The following is a 16,334-nucleotide window of genomic DNA, read 5'->3' as shown; positions in this document are numbered from 1 at the left end:
ATAGATACAGTCAACTGTCCTTTTTCCGCCATGTTGGAAGTCATAACATTCGCGAACAAATCAGAGAAACTCTACGTTGATATCACCGCGATAAATTAGAATCTGACTTAGTATCCAATTAGAATCCACTTAACGCGATCGAAGAAAATGGCTGCAGAAGTAGCGCTGTCAAAAGATCCTTTTAACGCTACAGATATCGAATTTGAAGTGGACGATTTTGGAAAGGATGACCTCGAAGAAAAAGACACTCAAGGATCAGAGAGCATTTCCCTTGAAAGACCGAGAGCGTTGTCTGTTTCTGATGTTTTGAGTCAGCATATTTTGGAGAGGGATAGCATGGCCTCTCCGATTGTCAGGGCTTTTACACGTAGTGCAATTAACCGGTGGAGAGGTAACGTGGAAACGAAGATAACACGAAGACTGATCGAGGTGAAAGCTGAGCGTAAGAAACGAGATGCAGAAACTAAAGAGCTTACCCGGCTTGTTACTAGAACAGTTCCTTTGGATGTTTTGGCCAGAGACTGGCTTAACGACAACGAAATTAGTTCGGATGTGAGAGTGTATTTGGTGGAAAACCTCATGCCAACGTTAATTCTAGGGGTGGAAAAACTGCTGAACGAGGTTGAAAAGAGAGATTTGGCAGATTCTGAGGGGTTCTGTCCAGACTTTAATCCCATAGATTATTTGGCTCAGTTTCTTTTGAGAAATAATCCCAGATATAGTAACTTTGCTGAAGCCTCACCATATGCAAAGGGTCTGCGTAAAGTAGTGGAAGACCTCAAAAAGGAGGTTTTTTCTATGGAAAATAACAAACTTGCTAAGCTCAAAGCTGATGCCAAGAAGAGGCGTGAAGCAAGAGAAAAAGAGGAGAATGAAAAGAACAGGGAAAACCGGCGGCGCTCCATAGCATTAGAGGAGCAATTTCCAGAGTGGACGGCTGACTGGAATGGGGTTCTTCCACTGTCAGTTGTAAGTGTCTTCATTAACAATATTGAGTCTTATTTAACCCTTTAACACCCAGTAACAGTGGTGGATCCATGGGGAGGGTCTGACACCCACCCCCTCAGTCAGACCTGTTGGTATTTTTTTGAGACGGAAATTCTTCCAACAGCAAATTCTTCCCTATTATTTCTTATTACATTTTGACTTCTACTCCTTTGAAACCAAAGTTCTTCCAGTGACAACATTCTCCCTTATCTTGAATTATTTCTTACTGTATTTTCATGACTTGCTCAAACCAAATTCTTCAAATGACAAAGTTCTCCCTAACAATTGAGCTAAATGCCTCCCGGTTAGCTCAATTGGTTAAGCACCGGACTGTTGTGCGGGAGGTCGAGGGTTCAAGTCCCAGCCGGACCAACACTCAGGGTCTTAAAATAACTGAGGAGAATGTGGTATCTTTCTATAACATCAAGAAATGGATAGACATTCTAGTCTTCTTGGATAAGGATGAGTAAACCCTAGGTGCCGTCTCCTGCATCTAGTAGTTAGATAATTTGGTTAGGCAGGGGACATTAAAGAACCCACTCACAAGATTACAGTGATGTGGTCTGGCCTGTTTACTGGGAACCGGGGGGAGGTGGCATCTGTTAGATTCGCCTTTATTTGATTGTAACCTGCTTAGCAGTCTAATAAAAGTCTCCCGCACAGTGTTGTCAAGCGCCATGAGCTCAGGATATGAGCGCTATATAAATGAAAGTTATTATTATCTTGAATCATTTCTTATTTTATTTACTTAAGGCATTATTGTAGAAAGAAAATGCCTTATTTTCACAGTGAAAGTTTAGACTCCTCAAGTTAAAGCTCTCAACAGGGGGCTAATCCTAGAGTTGTATAAGCTCATTGGAGTGTGCAGGATCCACTGTTACTTTAATACTGCTGTAGTGCTTATCTGGATAAAATACTTTGAGCTGAAGAACTTCTTTGAAATTTAAATCAATCAATTTATATTCTTTCTTAAATTTTAGGTTCAAAATGTGCTGAAATCTTTTGAAGAAGTCGCCGCAAATCTTCCGGAAGAAATCAGAAAAGGTAATATTCAGCAACATCTTCCCTGTGATGATTTGAAAGTCATTTCAATTCCCTTTTTATTCCAAAACTCATGGAACTCAGTGTGGTTGTTTATTTACACTGGCAGGTGCAGCCTTTCTTATTCCTCTTGAAACAACAGACTCCACTGACAAATTGGTGGATCTTAAACAATTTAAAGAAGTAAGTTTTCTTTTATTTACATTTTGCGCTTTCATGATATGACCAAGATCTTAGGATTTGCATTTTTACTATGTGGTTTTCACATTCAGTTATGTTTAAGAGGCTATTTTTTTTTCTTATCACTTTTGACCATTGCTCCGAAATTCTTATGAATGAAATAAAGAAGCATATGCTTCCCATGTATTTTTCCTTAAGTTGTTTTTTTTCTTTTCATTTTTTTAACTGTTGCTCCAACTATGTGTATTTTTGTTATAAGTTGTTAAATTTCATGTCGGTTTTTTCACCTCAGTATATTCGTCCATATGCTGGAAATTTGTCCAAGGAAGGTTTCAATGCATTTATTGAACACTCAACTCGCTGTGCAGCACACTACAGAATAGCAACTGTGAAAGAAGCCATGAGGTACATGTGTTATTAACCCTTAAACCCCTAAGGGTGACTAACATTTAATTTCTCCTCACAACCTCACCCCTGAATCACACATTGAGGTCATGAGAATAAAGGAAATGATCACCAACTAAAGAAACTCTTGATTGTTAAACAAATTCTCTTTGTCAGCACCTTAGAAAATGTATAGAGAACAGTAAAGGAGAATATGCATACTGATGTCAGGGGGTATATATGGTTAAATTGTAGTTATTCAACAACTAGAATATTTTGTAAATTTCCTTTCCCTTGGGATGGTAGACATTGTAGTTTTTTTATGTTGTCCAAACCTGAAACAAAATAGCCTATTTTTTCAATTTTCATTTTTTACTATACAGACTTACATTGAGGAACCTTTTCTTGAGCTGTGACATGAAGAATGTAAGTTACTCTGAAATACATCCTCCTTTTAAGTTACTGTTACCTAAAGTTTGTATTTGTTGTTTAAAATACCTGACGTAAAGGTCTGTTGTCAAGATTGTGAAATTTTGGATCATTGTTTCATGATCAGTTCAGTGTAACTTTTTATAGGTGTCATTACAACACTGACAGCGACTTAAAGCTGGAAAAACACTTAAAAGATAGACAACATACTGCTAATAATCCAAAATCAGCTACATGTACATAATGTATGTTATGATTTTGACAAATTTTCTTCTTTTTCTCAAGGCTGGTCACGTGGACAGAAAGCGTATTTTGGATATAATGTGCTCATTCTATGATAATGCATTAGAAGCTGTAAGGTCTTCTCTACAAAATCCAAGGAAGTGTAAGTTTTTCAAGTATTAAAATTTCTGTTCTCCCTTGTTTTCAATACAACACAGGCAAGTGGGATTTGATGAGTCTTATGGAAATTGGTTGCCTCTGACTGTTGTTATTTCTGAAACAGAGGTTTCGGGTAATGCTTAAGCCTTCATCAGTGATATGAAAAACAAAGATTGTTATCATATGCTATTTAAAGTTACAAAAACGTGACGCAAAGCTTGCGCAGGTAACTGTGTATTTGATGCTCGTGCGAGATCTTTATAGGCTTCTGGAAGTACCATGTGATCGTTCCCAACATTCGGATCAAAAGTAGAGTGCCAGGCTTCAAGGAAAAGTATCTTGTGGTAATTAGATTCGAAACCAACGACCCTGATGTCTGTAAAGTCCCTTGCGATTTTGGAGTTAAAGTCAAAACTTGCAACTGCCTTTATGTGTTCTGCAATTCTGGTCTTTAATGGCCTTGCTGTTTGGCCATAGCACTTAAAATTACACTGTGTGCAATTGATTTTGTACACCATGCCTGACTTCTGGTGGTCAGGTTCGTCTCGCTCCTTGGGGCATGGAAAAAGGCTGTTGATTGTTTGTTGTGGTTTGTAGGCTACTTTGACCTTTTGTTGTTTCAATATGTGACTTTAATTTTCTCGGAAACACCCTGTACATACGGCAGTATCACAAAGCCATTGAAGTTGGTCTGGGCAGGTTGTTTAAATAACACTCTCTCACAGTTCTGTATAAAAGTCATTGGATAATTGTTATCTCGCAGAACAGCCTTTACTCGTTGTATATTTTCCCATCTACCTTTATTGGTAGATGGAATGTTGTTTGCTCTTTTCAGTAAGGTGTTAACAACAAAGTTTTATGGCACGTAGGATGACAGGAAAGGAAATCGAGATAACAGTCGGTATGTGTCAGTTTTCTGTAAGCATCCACATGAATTTTTGTGCCATGTCTACTTGTTACAGTGTCTAAAAAAGGCAAGTCTTGTCCGTTGGTGTTTTCTAATTCTAAAGTAAACTGTATGTGCGGGGTAATTGAGTTAAAATGTTTGTGGAATTTGTCAACTTGATCCTTTTTTATACAAGAGTGACTATTGTCAACATACCTAAACCACCATTTTGGAGGGTACGGGAACATGGTGATCGCTGTTTCCTCAATTTCTTCCATAACAAGGTTGGCTAAAACAGGACTAATGGGAGAACCCATGGTGCATCCAAAAATCTGTTTGTTGTGGTCGCCATCATATTTAAAATAATTGTGGTTGAGGACAAATTCTGAAAGTCTCAAAATGTTGTCAATGGAAAGATTGGTACGTTCTTGCTAGATTCTGGTCTTGTTGTAGTTTCTCTTTGGTTATTGTGAGGGCTAAGTCCACAGGTATGGAGGTGAACAGGGACTTCACATCGAAGGAGACCATGACTTCATCGCTGGAGATGGAATGCTGTTTTATTTGTTGCGTGAAAACGGAACTGTTTTGGACTGTGAAGGTATTCTTTCTCAGAGGTGACAGGACTGAAACTAGATATTTGGATACTGCATATAAAGTTGGGCTACCGATGCTGCTAGTGATGGGTCACAATGGCCTTCCAGGCTTGTGAATTTTCGGAAGACCATAAAAAGATGCTGGCGTTGAATTACCGCAGTGTAGTTTTCTGTATAAATGGGATTTTCTATATAAGTGGGATTTGATATTCAATTGAATAATCATGAATTCCAGGCAGTTACAGGAGATGATTTGTGACTCTGCTTTAATGAAGAACCACCAAAAAGCAATTTCTTCCTACAGTAAAATATATTGAATGAATGAATTTTCAAAGAGATTGGCAAGAAAGGTAAAATCAGTATCAACCAAGAGATTGTTTGATTTAACCCCAAATTCTCAGAGTAAAAATAGCAAAAAATGTAGGAGTGAAAGTTTGGAGATTTTACTTTTCCATCTTAGAAGTTCATAACAACCTCTTTCAGCCAGTCATGCACTTACTAATTTGCTTAATGAGCAGCGACTGGATAGAAGATAAGAGGCTTGGAATTCATTTTCACTGGTTTACATGCAGTATGTGTAGAGATGTTATCTGAGGACTTTTGATCTTGATTTAACCATTGCCTGTTTTTAATCAGGGCCAGTTTTAGAAATAGAAGAAACCACAGATGAAGATGAAGATGAAAAGGCAAAGGGCAAAAAAGGTACTGGGACAGGTATAGATGAGGAAGCCAAAATACAAGAAGAACAAGCAGAAACTGAAAAAAATGGGCAGAACGAGAATGCCAGTGAACCAGAACAATCATTAGGAGATGCAAAAGAGGAGGGGACTCCTGCAGAAGAAGATGCTGCCCAGAAACCAACAGAAGAGGACGAGAAAGCGCAAGAAGCTGAGGAAGGAGAAGAGCAAAATATTGATAAAGCAAAAGAAAAAGCTGGTGATGGAAATGATTATGAACAGATAGAAGGTTTGTACAATCACAATTCTTTTGTAGATTTTATTGTTTCTTCACCATCCCAAATTTGCAGACGTATGAAAATTCAAAGTTGGCATCTTCTATTATATCCAGAAGAAGGGAATTCTGTTTTCATGATGTATTTTAAAATAGTGGATAAAAAAGTAGGTAAAACAGTTGATCACCCTGTTGGATTTTTCATGTTCTGTTTAAAGGTGAGAAAGATGATAATCAAGACAAATTGCAAGACAGTGAGGTTGAAAAAGAGAACATAAAGCAAAAATTGTTAGACAATGAAGAAGAAGACAGAAAGCTGCTGGAATCAATCCCTGATGAAAGTATGTCTCATTATTTTTAATATTCTTTCTTATTGCTTGATACTGTAGAGGAGAATGATATTTTAATGGAAAAATGCTGTAAAACATAAGTATTGGTTGATGATGTAATTTTAATTTGGTTGTATGCTTGTGGCACCACTGAATTTTTTGTTTGCTTTTAATCCAATGTATCCGCCGGAGCTTTTTGTTGCTTTGACCTACTACCAGGACTTTTGATCATGCCATTTATTATGCAGCCTGTAAGACCACTTATTAAAATATATGTATTATGCAAAGTTCAGCTCTCACTGTGTTGTTTTGATCATTAGTTGATGATCAGATGTCAGATCAGGAAGACACAGAAACATCAGCCAGCACACTGCCGAGACCCAGGTCAGCAACTGAAGGATCAGCATTTGATGAAAATTCACTTAACCAGCCACAGTTTATACATCTGCTGGAAAAGTTTCTTGGAAATACACCTATCAAGTAAGAATAATTTGCAAATAGTTTATATTACATAGGGTAACATTTCAATATTTCAACTTTCTTTTTGGGCCATGCAAAACAATCATCGACTTTCAAGAGACTATAAATTATTGGCCAATGACGATTTAAAAAAAAAATGACAAACAAGCCAATGATTGAACAGGAAAGTACAGAGATGGCCCAGGATGGAATACGAACTTGAAAATGAAGCCGTAATGCTTAAAGATGCACAAACAACTACGTGCATCGAGCAAAAGTGTCCAAAGTAACTCGGTATTACTCTGGCTCAACATGCACTTTGCTCTACCATTGGTCTAGAAAACCCTCGCCACTCTTGCAACCAATCAGAAGGAAAACTAAACCAATCCACCCCTAATTTGGTATCTCGCTTTTTCCCGCCATTCGTGCAGTCGACATGTTTTCACATTGGGTTGTCATTGGCTCCTCGTGACCTTTTCATTCGATCTTGTTGGTTGTTGTGATTACTAGATAGATTTCGTCCTACTTCACTCAATCGAACAGTGCATTCATCAAATGATGGCTAACAACAGCACGTTTGTCCTTTTCTCCTTATGGAATAAAAAATGATCTGCCTTTCCAATTCATTCTGTTAGCTTAGAAAATCTTCAGTACCTCGCTCCCACAACTTTAATAAAACTCTGATTCACCAAGCAAACAAGTTTACCTTGTGCGTGAATCCATACAAGATAGTTATTAACTATACATGTTTCTTTATTTAACAGGCAAGTGTTTGATGACCTGGTCCGTTTCGTAAGAGCCAGTTATGTAGAAACAGATGACGAACGAATGGCAAGAATAAACAAGGTGTGTATTGGGCTTGATTCAGTTCCGTGCGGTGATTAGGGACCTTAAGCAAACCACGACGGCGACGGCAACGAGAACGTGGAAAAACAAAAGATCTGATTAGCAGAACAATTGCTCAGGACGTGCATTTTAAAACTTAGTACGTTTCTCAGCCGTCCTTTGCAAAACGATAACGTGAAATCAGCAAAATTTGCGTCGTCTGCTAACCGAAACCGCAACGGCAAATTATTTCAATTTCCATTTGTAACTCAACGCTACTTTTTAACAAATGGTAAACACCACTGCGTACACTATTGAGTTATGGATGCACGCGGGAGGTTGCTAAGCACGAAAGAAGCGTAAGAGTCGCTCGAGGCGATAGCCTAGAGCGACTCTAGCTTCTTGAGTGCTTAGCAAACCTCCCAAGTGCATCCATAACTCAATAGTGTACGCTGTGGTGTTTACCATTTGTTTTATAACATAACATTAACACACTGTAGCTAGAGTTCCCTTTTATTTAACAAATCTTACGTGACCAGAAAAAACAAGCGCGCGCGGAAAAATAGTCTTTGCATTTGCTCACGTCAGCAGCGTACACCCATGGGCAAATGGGGGACGCTAAATTGACCAATCAGAGCGCGCGCTTTACTTTGGTTATGTTATAATAGACGTTATGTTGAGGTTGAGTTGTGGCGCCGTATGAAATGGTAAACACATGCAGCCAGTTTCGAAATTCTAATCAAAAGTAGAAATTAACTTTTTAATCGACGTCTTCCTTGGCGTTGCCGCCCTGACTGCTTAAGGTCCCTATTGTCTGTTGTGACGAAGTTTCGCGAATATCACGGAATGAACTACGATAGAACATGGTCTATAGAAAAGAATTTTAAATTTATAGTGAGTTGAAAACGTACTGCATGCTATTTTGTGCGGGATTTTAAGAGCTCTTCGGCGACGTATAATATTTGACATCAAATCTCTTGATGTCGATTTAATTGAAACTGACGTCAGTTTGCTAGCTGTCGTTGTTTTGCTTTGTTTTGTTTTTTTGTTTCTTTTTATGTTTTGTTTTGTTTCGTTTGATTATTATTTTTTTAACGGAGATGGCTATGAGGAGCTCGAATGCAACTGCGAAGTGAAATAGAGGACGTTAAACAATGCAGTGTATGAGATAATTAAAGCAGAGTGGAGCCTCTATTTTGTGACATTGTTTGAGGGGGGGGGGGGGGAATGCCGTGCCGTACTTCCTCAAATAAGTACCCAGGCGCTTTTTTCAAATTTCAACTAAAAGAGGGAGGGCGCATAATCGCACGGGGTGCTCATGAATAACTTTAGTGAAGACTATTAACCTGTACTGATCTCGCTATAATTGAAGCTGAAAAAGTTATTGATAAAGTGGCAATAGAAACAGGTTTTCTTTGTATTCCTACAATTCAAGAGCGAGGGGGGGGTCTTATTTGAAGGGGGCACTTGTTTGATATAAAGGCCAGTGGTGTGCGCGCAAGGGTGGCATTGATTGATAGGGGTTGATATCGTTAGGATAAATTAGATGCTAGTCTTTCTTAGGAGTCAAAAGGTTAAATATTGTGGTTAATATTCTCCCCATTAGGCTCGTTTAGAGGCTCGTTCAGCCAAGAGGCGTCGGCAGGTGGATCAGCTCTATGAATTGTGGGATGTGAACGCCTCTGGGTATCTGGAACTAGATGAGATTCAAGTTGTGTTGAACAAATGGCGCTCGGATGGAATTGACAACTTCAAGGAAGGTTTGTGCGGATATTTCTCACTTGTGGGTCTGTGTGGTAGAGCATCGGTGCACCAAATGCGGAGGTCTGACGTTTGAAATCTTGGGGGGGAACTCAGATTTTATGTCCCACGCTCAAGACTCAAGAAAAACATCTCTCTGCTCCTTTGCTTCGTATTTTCAAACAACTTGATAGGAAAGATAGCAATGAAGAGTAGAAATAATGGCGCTCAGCAGAAATTTGTTATAGGAGCTCTTTAGAATTTACATTATAAATGTTTGACAGGAGTGTACATAAGGAGATACATGTATGCCTTCCTTCTCTTTTTTCGTGTCTTTACACTGAACTCTAATATTTTCATTGGTTTGTTACTATTTCAGCCCTGAAGGTATTTGGTGAAGTGGACAATACCCTAAACAAACGCACCTTCCGTGAGTGCATTGATGCTATAGTAAAGTCTTTTCCAGAAGAGGACGTGTTTGACTCATTGATCCACTTCCTTACCACAAGCGTGGAGGTGAGCTTCTAAAATATTATTTAGTTTCATTAAGTTGCTTCTCTTGACTCGTAATCCCTATCATTTACAGCGGTCTTTCGAGGAGCGCAGGCGCGGTGATGCACGAAAACGATGGATGACGATGATTGATGCCGCTGCTCAGACTGGCGGCGCGCAACTCGATCCAGTCTACCGTGCGGTGTATCATGTACTTTTTAAAGACGCGGATGAGTATGGAAAAGGGAAAATATTGAGTTCTTCAGTGAGCATGCTTGAAAACAACGATGACCCGAGCCAAATGCACCGCGGTGAGACAGTACTAAGATACGTATCCAGCACAGTGGATGATATTCCATACGTAGTGGGCAAAGTTTTGTATAGAGATAGAGATATGAAGACAGTGAGTTGGACTGCAGTGGACTCCGGGAAGCCAATCCATGTGCCTAAGGTGTCTACTCACTCTGGAGTAACGCTATGGAATCCTGCTCGGAGAGAAGAGGTAAGAGTTATGGCAGTGACATCACAGCAAAGAATTAGCTAAGGATATCATTAGATTTGCCGTGGTTTTCTTTGTTTTGACTGTCTTTGAAAAGATTCCAAAGCTGAAAAAATTACCGGAAGACATTTTTTCTTGCAACAGAAGTTGTCATACGGTTATGAAGTATGTAAAGCGGCCACAATTTCTTATACAAGCATAGCTTGCGAGAAGGCCTTCATTATCAGCGCTTCGACACGAGATTTCATCTCGCGGGCAAAGAGACACGCGTCCTGCAGCGCAAGTAATGAGTACCTGCTCGTAGGCTAATACCAGCATTTTCCTGCGGCAAGGGCGGGCAATCCCAAGCCCGACCCGCCCGCACGGGTAGCTAATCAGAATTGTGCCGATGAAAGTGTAGCCGGCCTTTGCGGAACTTGGTACCGAATCTGTTGCAGTTGTGAAGAGATTGGAACAGATATGCCTTTGGTCGACGAGGAATTGGATAGGTGAGCTATTGTCTGTGGTTGGTGTTGGTGCTCTTGTGGCCGAGGTGGGGAAGGATATTGGTATGCCTTAGTAGAGGTGAAAAAGTAGCATTGAGCATCGTGATTTCTTGCACACATGCGCAACTAGCCATAAGTTAATCAATGTTAACTAGTGATACATATTTTTTTTTTGTTACAGGGAGGAGACGGTTCATTTATTGCACTACCACTAAAGGATCATGAGCGGCGAGTGATCGGTATCCTGGGTATCGACACGTTAGCGGACCCTCATAAACCAGTGTTTATCACACATGAGATCAGCTTTTTCCAGGGTGTGGCCAAAGCCTTGAGTCAGGCCATACAGTTTGTAGATATTCGTCGGAAAACCCTCCGAGTTGCTGAGTCAGCAGTGTCTTGGATCTTACGACGGAGTCCTAACGTGCAGAATGTTAATGTTTACTTAGTGGAACCTGGATTTAAGGTATACATTTCCTTAACAGCGTTCTTGTCGGCCTTTAGTCAGCGGGGAAGAAAACTTTTCTTCTGTTTTTGTTTCCTCCTCTTTGTTGGTCTCATGATGGATAAGGGCAGGAAAAAATGATTCTTTAGGCCTTCCCCGTATTTAAATTGTTGTTTTATTTTTATTTTCTTCACTGTTTATCATCAGCCATCTGACGGTTTAGTCCTGCGCCGAATGATGACCCTGGCTCATAACGGGGTTAGTCAGCACTACACAAGTCCGCCAAGGCTGGACAGAAGAGACAACCTATTCAGGTGAGAAGCAGAATTTCTCATTAGGTACGATTTTAAGGCTGGGTTTTAGATACGCAACCATATCTATTTCTGGCTTTATAACTTCGCACACAAACTGCGCGTTACTGTTAGTGACAGAGGGTTTTTTTCGCTGGGTGAATGAAATAAAAGTAATGGAAACAGCCAGTTAGAACTAAGGAAAACATCACTAGGAGCCAATTAGAAGTCAGCGCGGGAAAATGAGTGCGCCCAGTGGCAATGTGGTATTAATTTTGTTTTAGTTTTGGAGGCTGCCGGGAGTTTTCTGGACCAATTACCCGGCACCGTAAGGTAGAACCAATGTAGTCTTAAATCACTTTCGACACGCGAATGAAAATTGCTTTCAACCATGCCTGGAACGAGGGCCTCATTGGGGTGATGGCTTTTGCGATTATCGGGTAAAATTTGTCAATTTTTAACGCCCAACGGCTATTGGTTAACCACACTGAGACTCTGGAAATTGTAGTTCAATCTGACGTAGAGACAATCTTGCTCGAAAAACGCGGTCTCTATGTCTCATAGATGATTCCTTCTTAGAGAGCACTTGTCGCTCTGGATATAGACATCATTTGCCAACCTGTGATGCAAATTTCGTGTCATATATCAGGGACTATTTGTTTAAATGCGTGGAGAGCTCAGAGACTATAACAGCAGACGCGTATGGGGAACGTCACATGGCTTTTCCCCTCAGGGACGGAGAAGGGAGAGCTGTAGCCGTTGTCGACATAAGTATCGGTGAACTAAGGGCACTTCCACCGCACGAGAACAAGGAAATACAGCGCATGCTCAAACTGCTAGCGAAGGCGCACAGAGAGGTGGCTCGAGAGATAACCAGTGGAGCGGCAGAGAAAAACATTGTGTTGGGTAAGCTGGGTAGCTTTGACATGGCTATGCATTGAAAACGCTTGACAAATGGGGTTTATGGGAATTTTCTCTAGACAGGGAAGTGGAAGAGGTCAGTAGTGTTTGAAATGAAACATATCTGTAAATAATAAACCTCCACTATGCGGTAGCAGTTGGGCAGAAATCTGCTTTTCAACCCTTTACACCCTAATATTAAAATTCATATTCTCCACACTGTTCTCTTTACATTTCCTGTAGTAATGACTAGGAGAATCTGTTTGACAATCAGGAGCTTCTTGAATTGGTGATCATTTCCATTTTTCTCATGATTTTTACTCTTGATTTAAGGGTGATACTGTAAGGAGAAATTATAGGCCGGTCATACTTTGGGTTTAAAGGGTTAAGACAGAGGTGGTGTCGTATATCTGTCTCTTTCCATATTTTGCATAATGATGACGTGGAAACCTCGACTTCTCTTGCTATTTTAGTCCGTACTTTTACGGGGATTTGGCGTAAATGAAGCTACTGTTTTGAACAAGTACATTTTCCACGTAGAAAAGGTATTAACAATTAGTTCTTTCATTCTGCAGAGGTGGAAAAAGAGTATGAAGACGCTCGTATTGATGTTTTGTTTGACCGACTAATGCTGCTGGACCTGAGAGAGAACGTGGGGAGACTGGACGCCAGGTACATTTAACTGATGGAGATCTTAATAGAGATACTGTTGTCAGAGTTGTAGAGACTCAGACACCTCCCAAAGGATTCCCAGTGATTGCTAGTTGATTTGTAGACTTCTGATTCCCTACAACAGCCTAGTGAGAAGTGAAAATGTACTACTATAACTTTATCTAGCTTGCTTGTAAGCGCACAGAAGAGACACAGATACTTAGCGATCTCTATTTCTCAAGAAACACCGACCGACTTTCAAAGGAAGAGTTTTTATTTATTTTTTTTTGACTCGAATGCCCCCATCCCCTTCCCTCCTTCCCTACGCGAAGTTAGCGCAGTCAGGTATCAACTCCTTAATAAACCAACATGTGAATTGAATCCAGGGAACTAAAAAGATATATAAAACTGTCTTTCAAATCAGATTGAAACCAAGCACAAATGCGTCAGGTCTTCTGCGATCGCCCTGACCGTGTTATGACTAGTTTCAAGCTTGGATTCTTTCTGTATAATGATTCTTTTTTGTCAGCTATGTGATGGTCGATGTGTTGGTTTTTCAATTTGTTGCGTTCTTTCAATCCTCAGAGCTTTCGCCGAGATCAAGAGCTACAAGGATCCGCCCAAAGTGATTCACGATATTCTTAAAGCAGTTTTAGGAATCTTCCATACAGATATGGAGAAGCAGGACAAATTCAACGAGTGGAGCATGTGCAAACAGATGGTCAACCCTGATCTGGTTCGTCTGATTACATCGTACGATCCCACAGCCAGGGCTAACACTGTTAATGTGGATGCTAAATCCTTAGCTGGAAAGCTACAGGGTGAGTGTCTGAATCTGCCGGAGCAAATGAAACAACTACAAGGGGCTGACGAGGGCTCAAAGTAAACAAAGCCAACTGCGAGCGACCAAATCGTGATTTTGATGCGCGTCTGATTGGTGTCGCCAGCTACTAAGGTCTAACTGTTATTCTCTCCTCTAGCTGTTACACATTTCCTTGTAAATTTGTTATGAGAATTTGGTGGTAGATCAAGAAAACAACTTCTACTTGATAAGTTTGAGTTTTCTCATTACCTATTTACTCGATAATGTACGGATATTATACAGAGAAGTTACAAAGGAATCATTTCTGGGAGCTAAAGGGTTTAAACCAACCACAGATCGACGTACAGCAAAACCAGTGCACTCCCGAATTCCTTTCGAGAGCCAAATGGAGATTGCCATTGATACTCTATTCCTTTGGTGTTACTCTTCCCTAAAAATATTATTATTTAAGGTTACCTTCGAATCAACGACATTTTTATGGACCAAACTAATAAAATGATGGAGCTTCCTTCCTATTCTTACGCGCCCCTGTGGTAAATGCTGTAAATTTCTATGGGAAAGCAGCCCTCTATTTCAAATGCAGGGACTGTGAACTAATTCATTTCTGTATTTTTTTTTTTTTCGATTTCCAGGTGTGCCCCAAGGTGCAGTGGCGAAGCACGGTTCATTACCGGCTCAGTATCTCTTCAATTGGGCTTTCGTTTGCTTGTCTCTGATTGAACACACAGAGAAGATGTGTGAAACACGCCCGGGAAAAGTAGTGAGCCCGCAGGCTAAGAGCGAAGTGGTCACCGATGTTGGAAAGGGAAGGCCCTCGCCTCAGGATACATGGACGCGGTTGGAAACGACCGCGTGATTCACTCTTATTAATCTAGACATCAATTTTTTGAATCAAAGATCCATCATAAAGCAACCACGCAAAGGTATTCTGACGAAATACGGTTGAGAAGGGGGAAGATCAGCAAGGATTACGAGTATAGGACTTAAAAATTAGGCTAAATCGTTTTAAGTTGCACATACGGTTGCATGGTCTCAGAACCGGACCTCTCATTTTGAGTCAGCTGCCTCAGAGCAGAGAGCAGGAGAGTGTAGATAGGTTTGACTTAGAGTTCCTATAAGGAAGTTTACTTAATTTAACAGCGTTTATTCTCATCTACGGCAAGTGATGAGCTTTTAATGGGCTAAAGGTGGATCACAGCAACAGCAACAACAATGAGATCGACGACAACAACAGCAGCAAAAACAACAACTACTAAAACAAAAAGAAATGGTAAATAACACGATTGAGCTTTTTTGCGCACGGAAAAAGTATACTTGGTCTTGTTGACATAGAAAAAAATTCTTCCGCAGCAGATGTGTAAGCTTGTGGTTGATACTCAAATAGCTTTTGCTCGTACGTCGTTTACTCAATTCCCTTCTGCCATTTCTCTATAACTATCTATTGTAAAGAGGAGGACATTTATCACGTTTTATACATACCATATATATATATATATATATATATATCTACATTTTTTACTAATCACAGACAGTTTCTATTTATGTCTATTTTTGTATCAAGAGTTTGTCAAGTGTGGAACGAGCAACTATTTTGTTTAGAGATTACAACGTGTAATTCAGTTATAAGATTGTTTCACGTGTGTTAATGCATGGTATGACCAAGGAGCGAGTTTCCAATAAAAATGACTTAGAGTAACTAATTTTTCGTGTTATGCATTTCTGTGTACCCCTAATGAATTAAGGGGGTGAGTTACTGATGAAACCGTGGTTCATCGGTGCTGACAAAGGGCTGACGCTCAAAACGTCAGCTTTCGCAACTCTTTACGGAGCCAATTTACATTATCAACTCAGTGGATAAGACCAAAATATCTATGTGTACCCTTATTCATACATACCCTTAGTTACATATGAATACCAAATATATGATGTTATTTTTTTAGATGGGTTTTAGGTCTTGAAAGGTCCAGCCCTGTTTCCATATGGGGACATAAGCTGATCGTAGCGGCCAGCAGTATAAGTTACAAAATTGCCGGCAACTTATTTCAAATTCTTCAGGGTCCCGTTAACGAAAGGCGACTTGTTATTTTTTTCCAAGTTCTCCACGCCACGCTGTGAGCGATAAAAACCGTGCTGGTTAGAAATTTCCCGAGAAAGGGAGGCGAACTGTAACACCATAGCTAAGTCAGAGTACGCATCCGAATTAGTTTTTTTTTTATCGCAGTTGTATCCAAAGATACATGTACAGTCCATGTGGCTCTCAGCAAAATATGTCCATTTTGATACCGACCGCTGGAGCCCTTAATTGAAAAAGGTTTTCAATAATGAGTTGCAGTCAAACGAGGCCAAGGCCACTATTGCAAGTATTTTAATGTTAAGTAGTTTGTAAGACAAATGAACTCTTATTATTCGTAGTTGTAGTGCGCGGCTCCTCATTGGAAGAGCACTTCTTAGTGATGATGGATACCCTGAATAAATTAAGTCTATTCATTGATTCATTCACTTTCACATCCTCAGCTCAGCACCCCATGCATACGGTCTTTCAGTGAGTTGACGGTTAGGTAGTCAGC

The 16,334-nt window shown here is 40.1% G+C and overlaps 1 protein-coding gene and 1 pseudogene across 1 annotated transcript; one reads left to right on the top strand and one right to left on the bottom strand.

Annotated features, from left to right (window-relative positions):
* The first annotated feature begins 11 nt into the window (after positions 1–11).
* Positions 12–15,467, top strand: LOC111345729 (EF-hand calcium-binding domain-containing protein 5). Its single transcript, XM_022953013.2, has 19 exons — positions 12–969; positions 1,968–2,031; positions 2,138–2,211; positions 2,501–2,613; positions 2,976–3,018; positions 3,307–3,406; positions 5,518–5,847; positions 6,051–6,173; positions 6,482–6,641; positions 7,385–7,466; positions 9,052–9,205; positions 9,565–9,701; positions 9,772–10,179; positions 10,843–11,124; positions 11,311–11,417; positions 12,043–12,299; positions 12,869–12,965; positions 13,530–13,765; positions 14,400–15,467. Exons 1-19 carry the CDS (start codon positions 148–150, stop codon positions 14,621–14,623), a joined length of 3,813 nt encoding a protein of 1,270 aa, XP_022808748.1. The 5' UTR covers positions 12–147; the 3' UTR covers positions 14,624–15,467.
* Positions 3,971–5,178, bottom strand: LOC148717219 (uncharacterized; annotated as a pseudogene).
* Positions 15,468–16,334: the final 867 nt, after the last annotated feature.

The sequence above is a fragment of the Stylophora pistillata genome, chromosome 13 (genome assembly GCF_964205215.1).
Source record: "Stylophora pistillata chromosome 13, jaStyPist1.2, whole genome shotgun sequence".
NCBI classification, from domain to species: Eukaryota; Metazoa; Cnidaria; class Anthozoa; order Scleractinia; family Pocilloporidae; genus Stylophora; species Stylophora pistillata.
The sequence above is the reverse complement of the archived record's forward strand: the minus strand, read 5'-3'. Positions and strand labels throughout refer to the sequence as shown.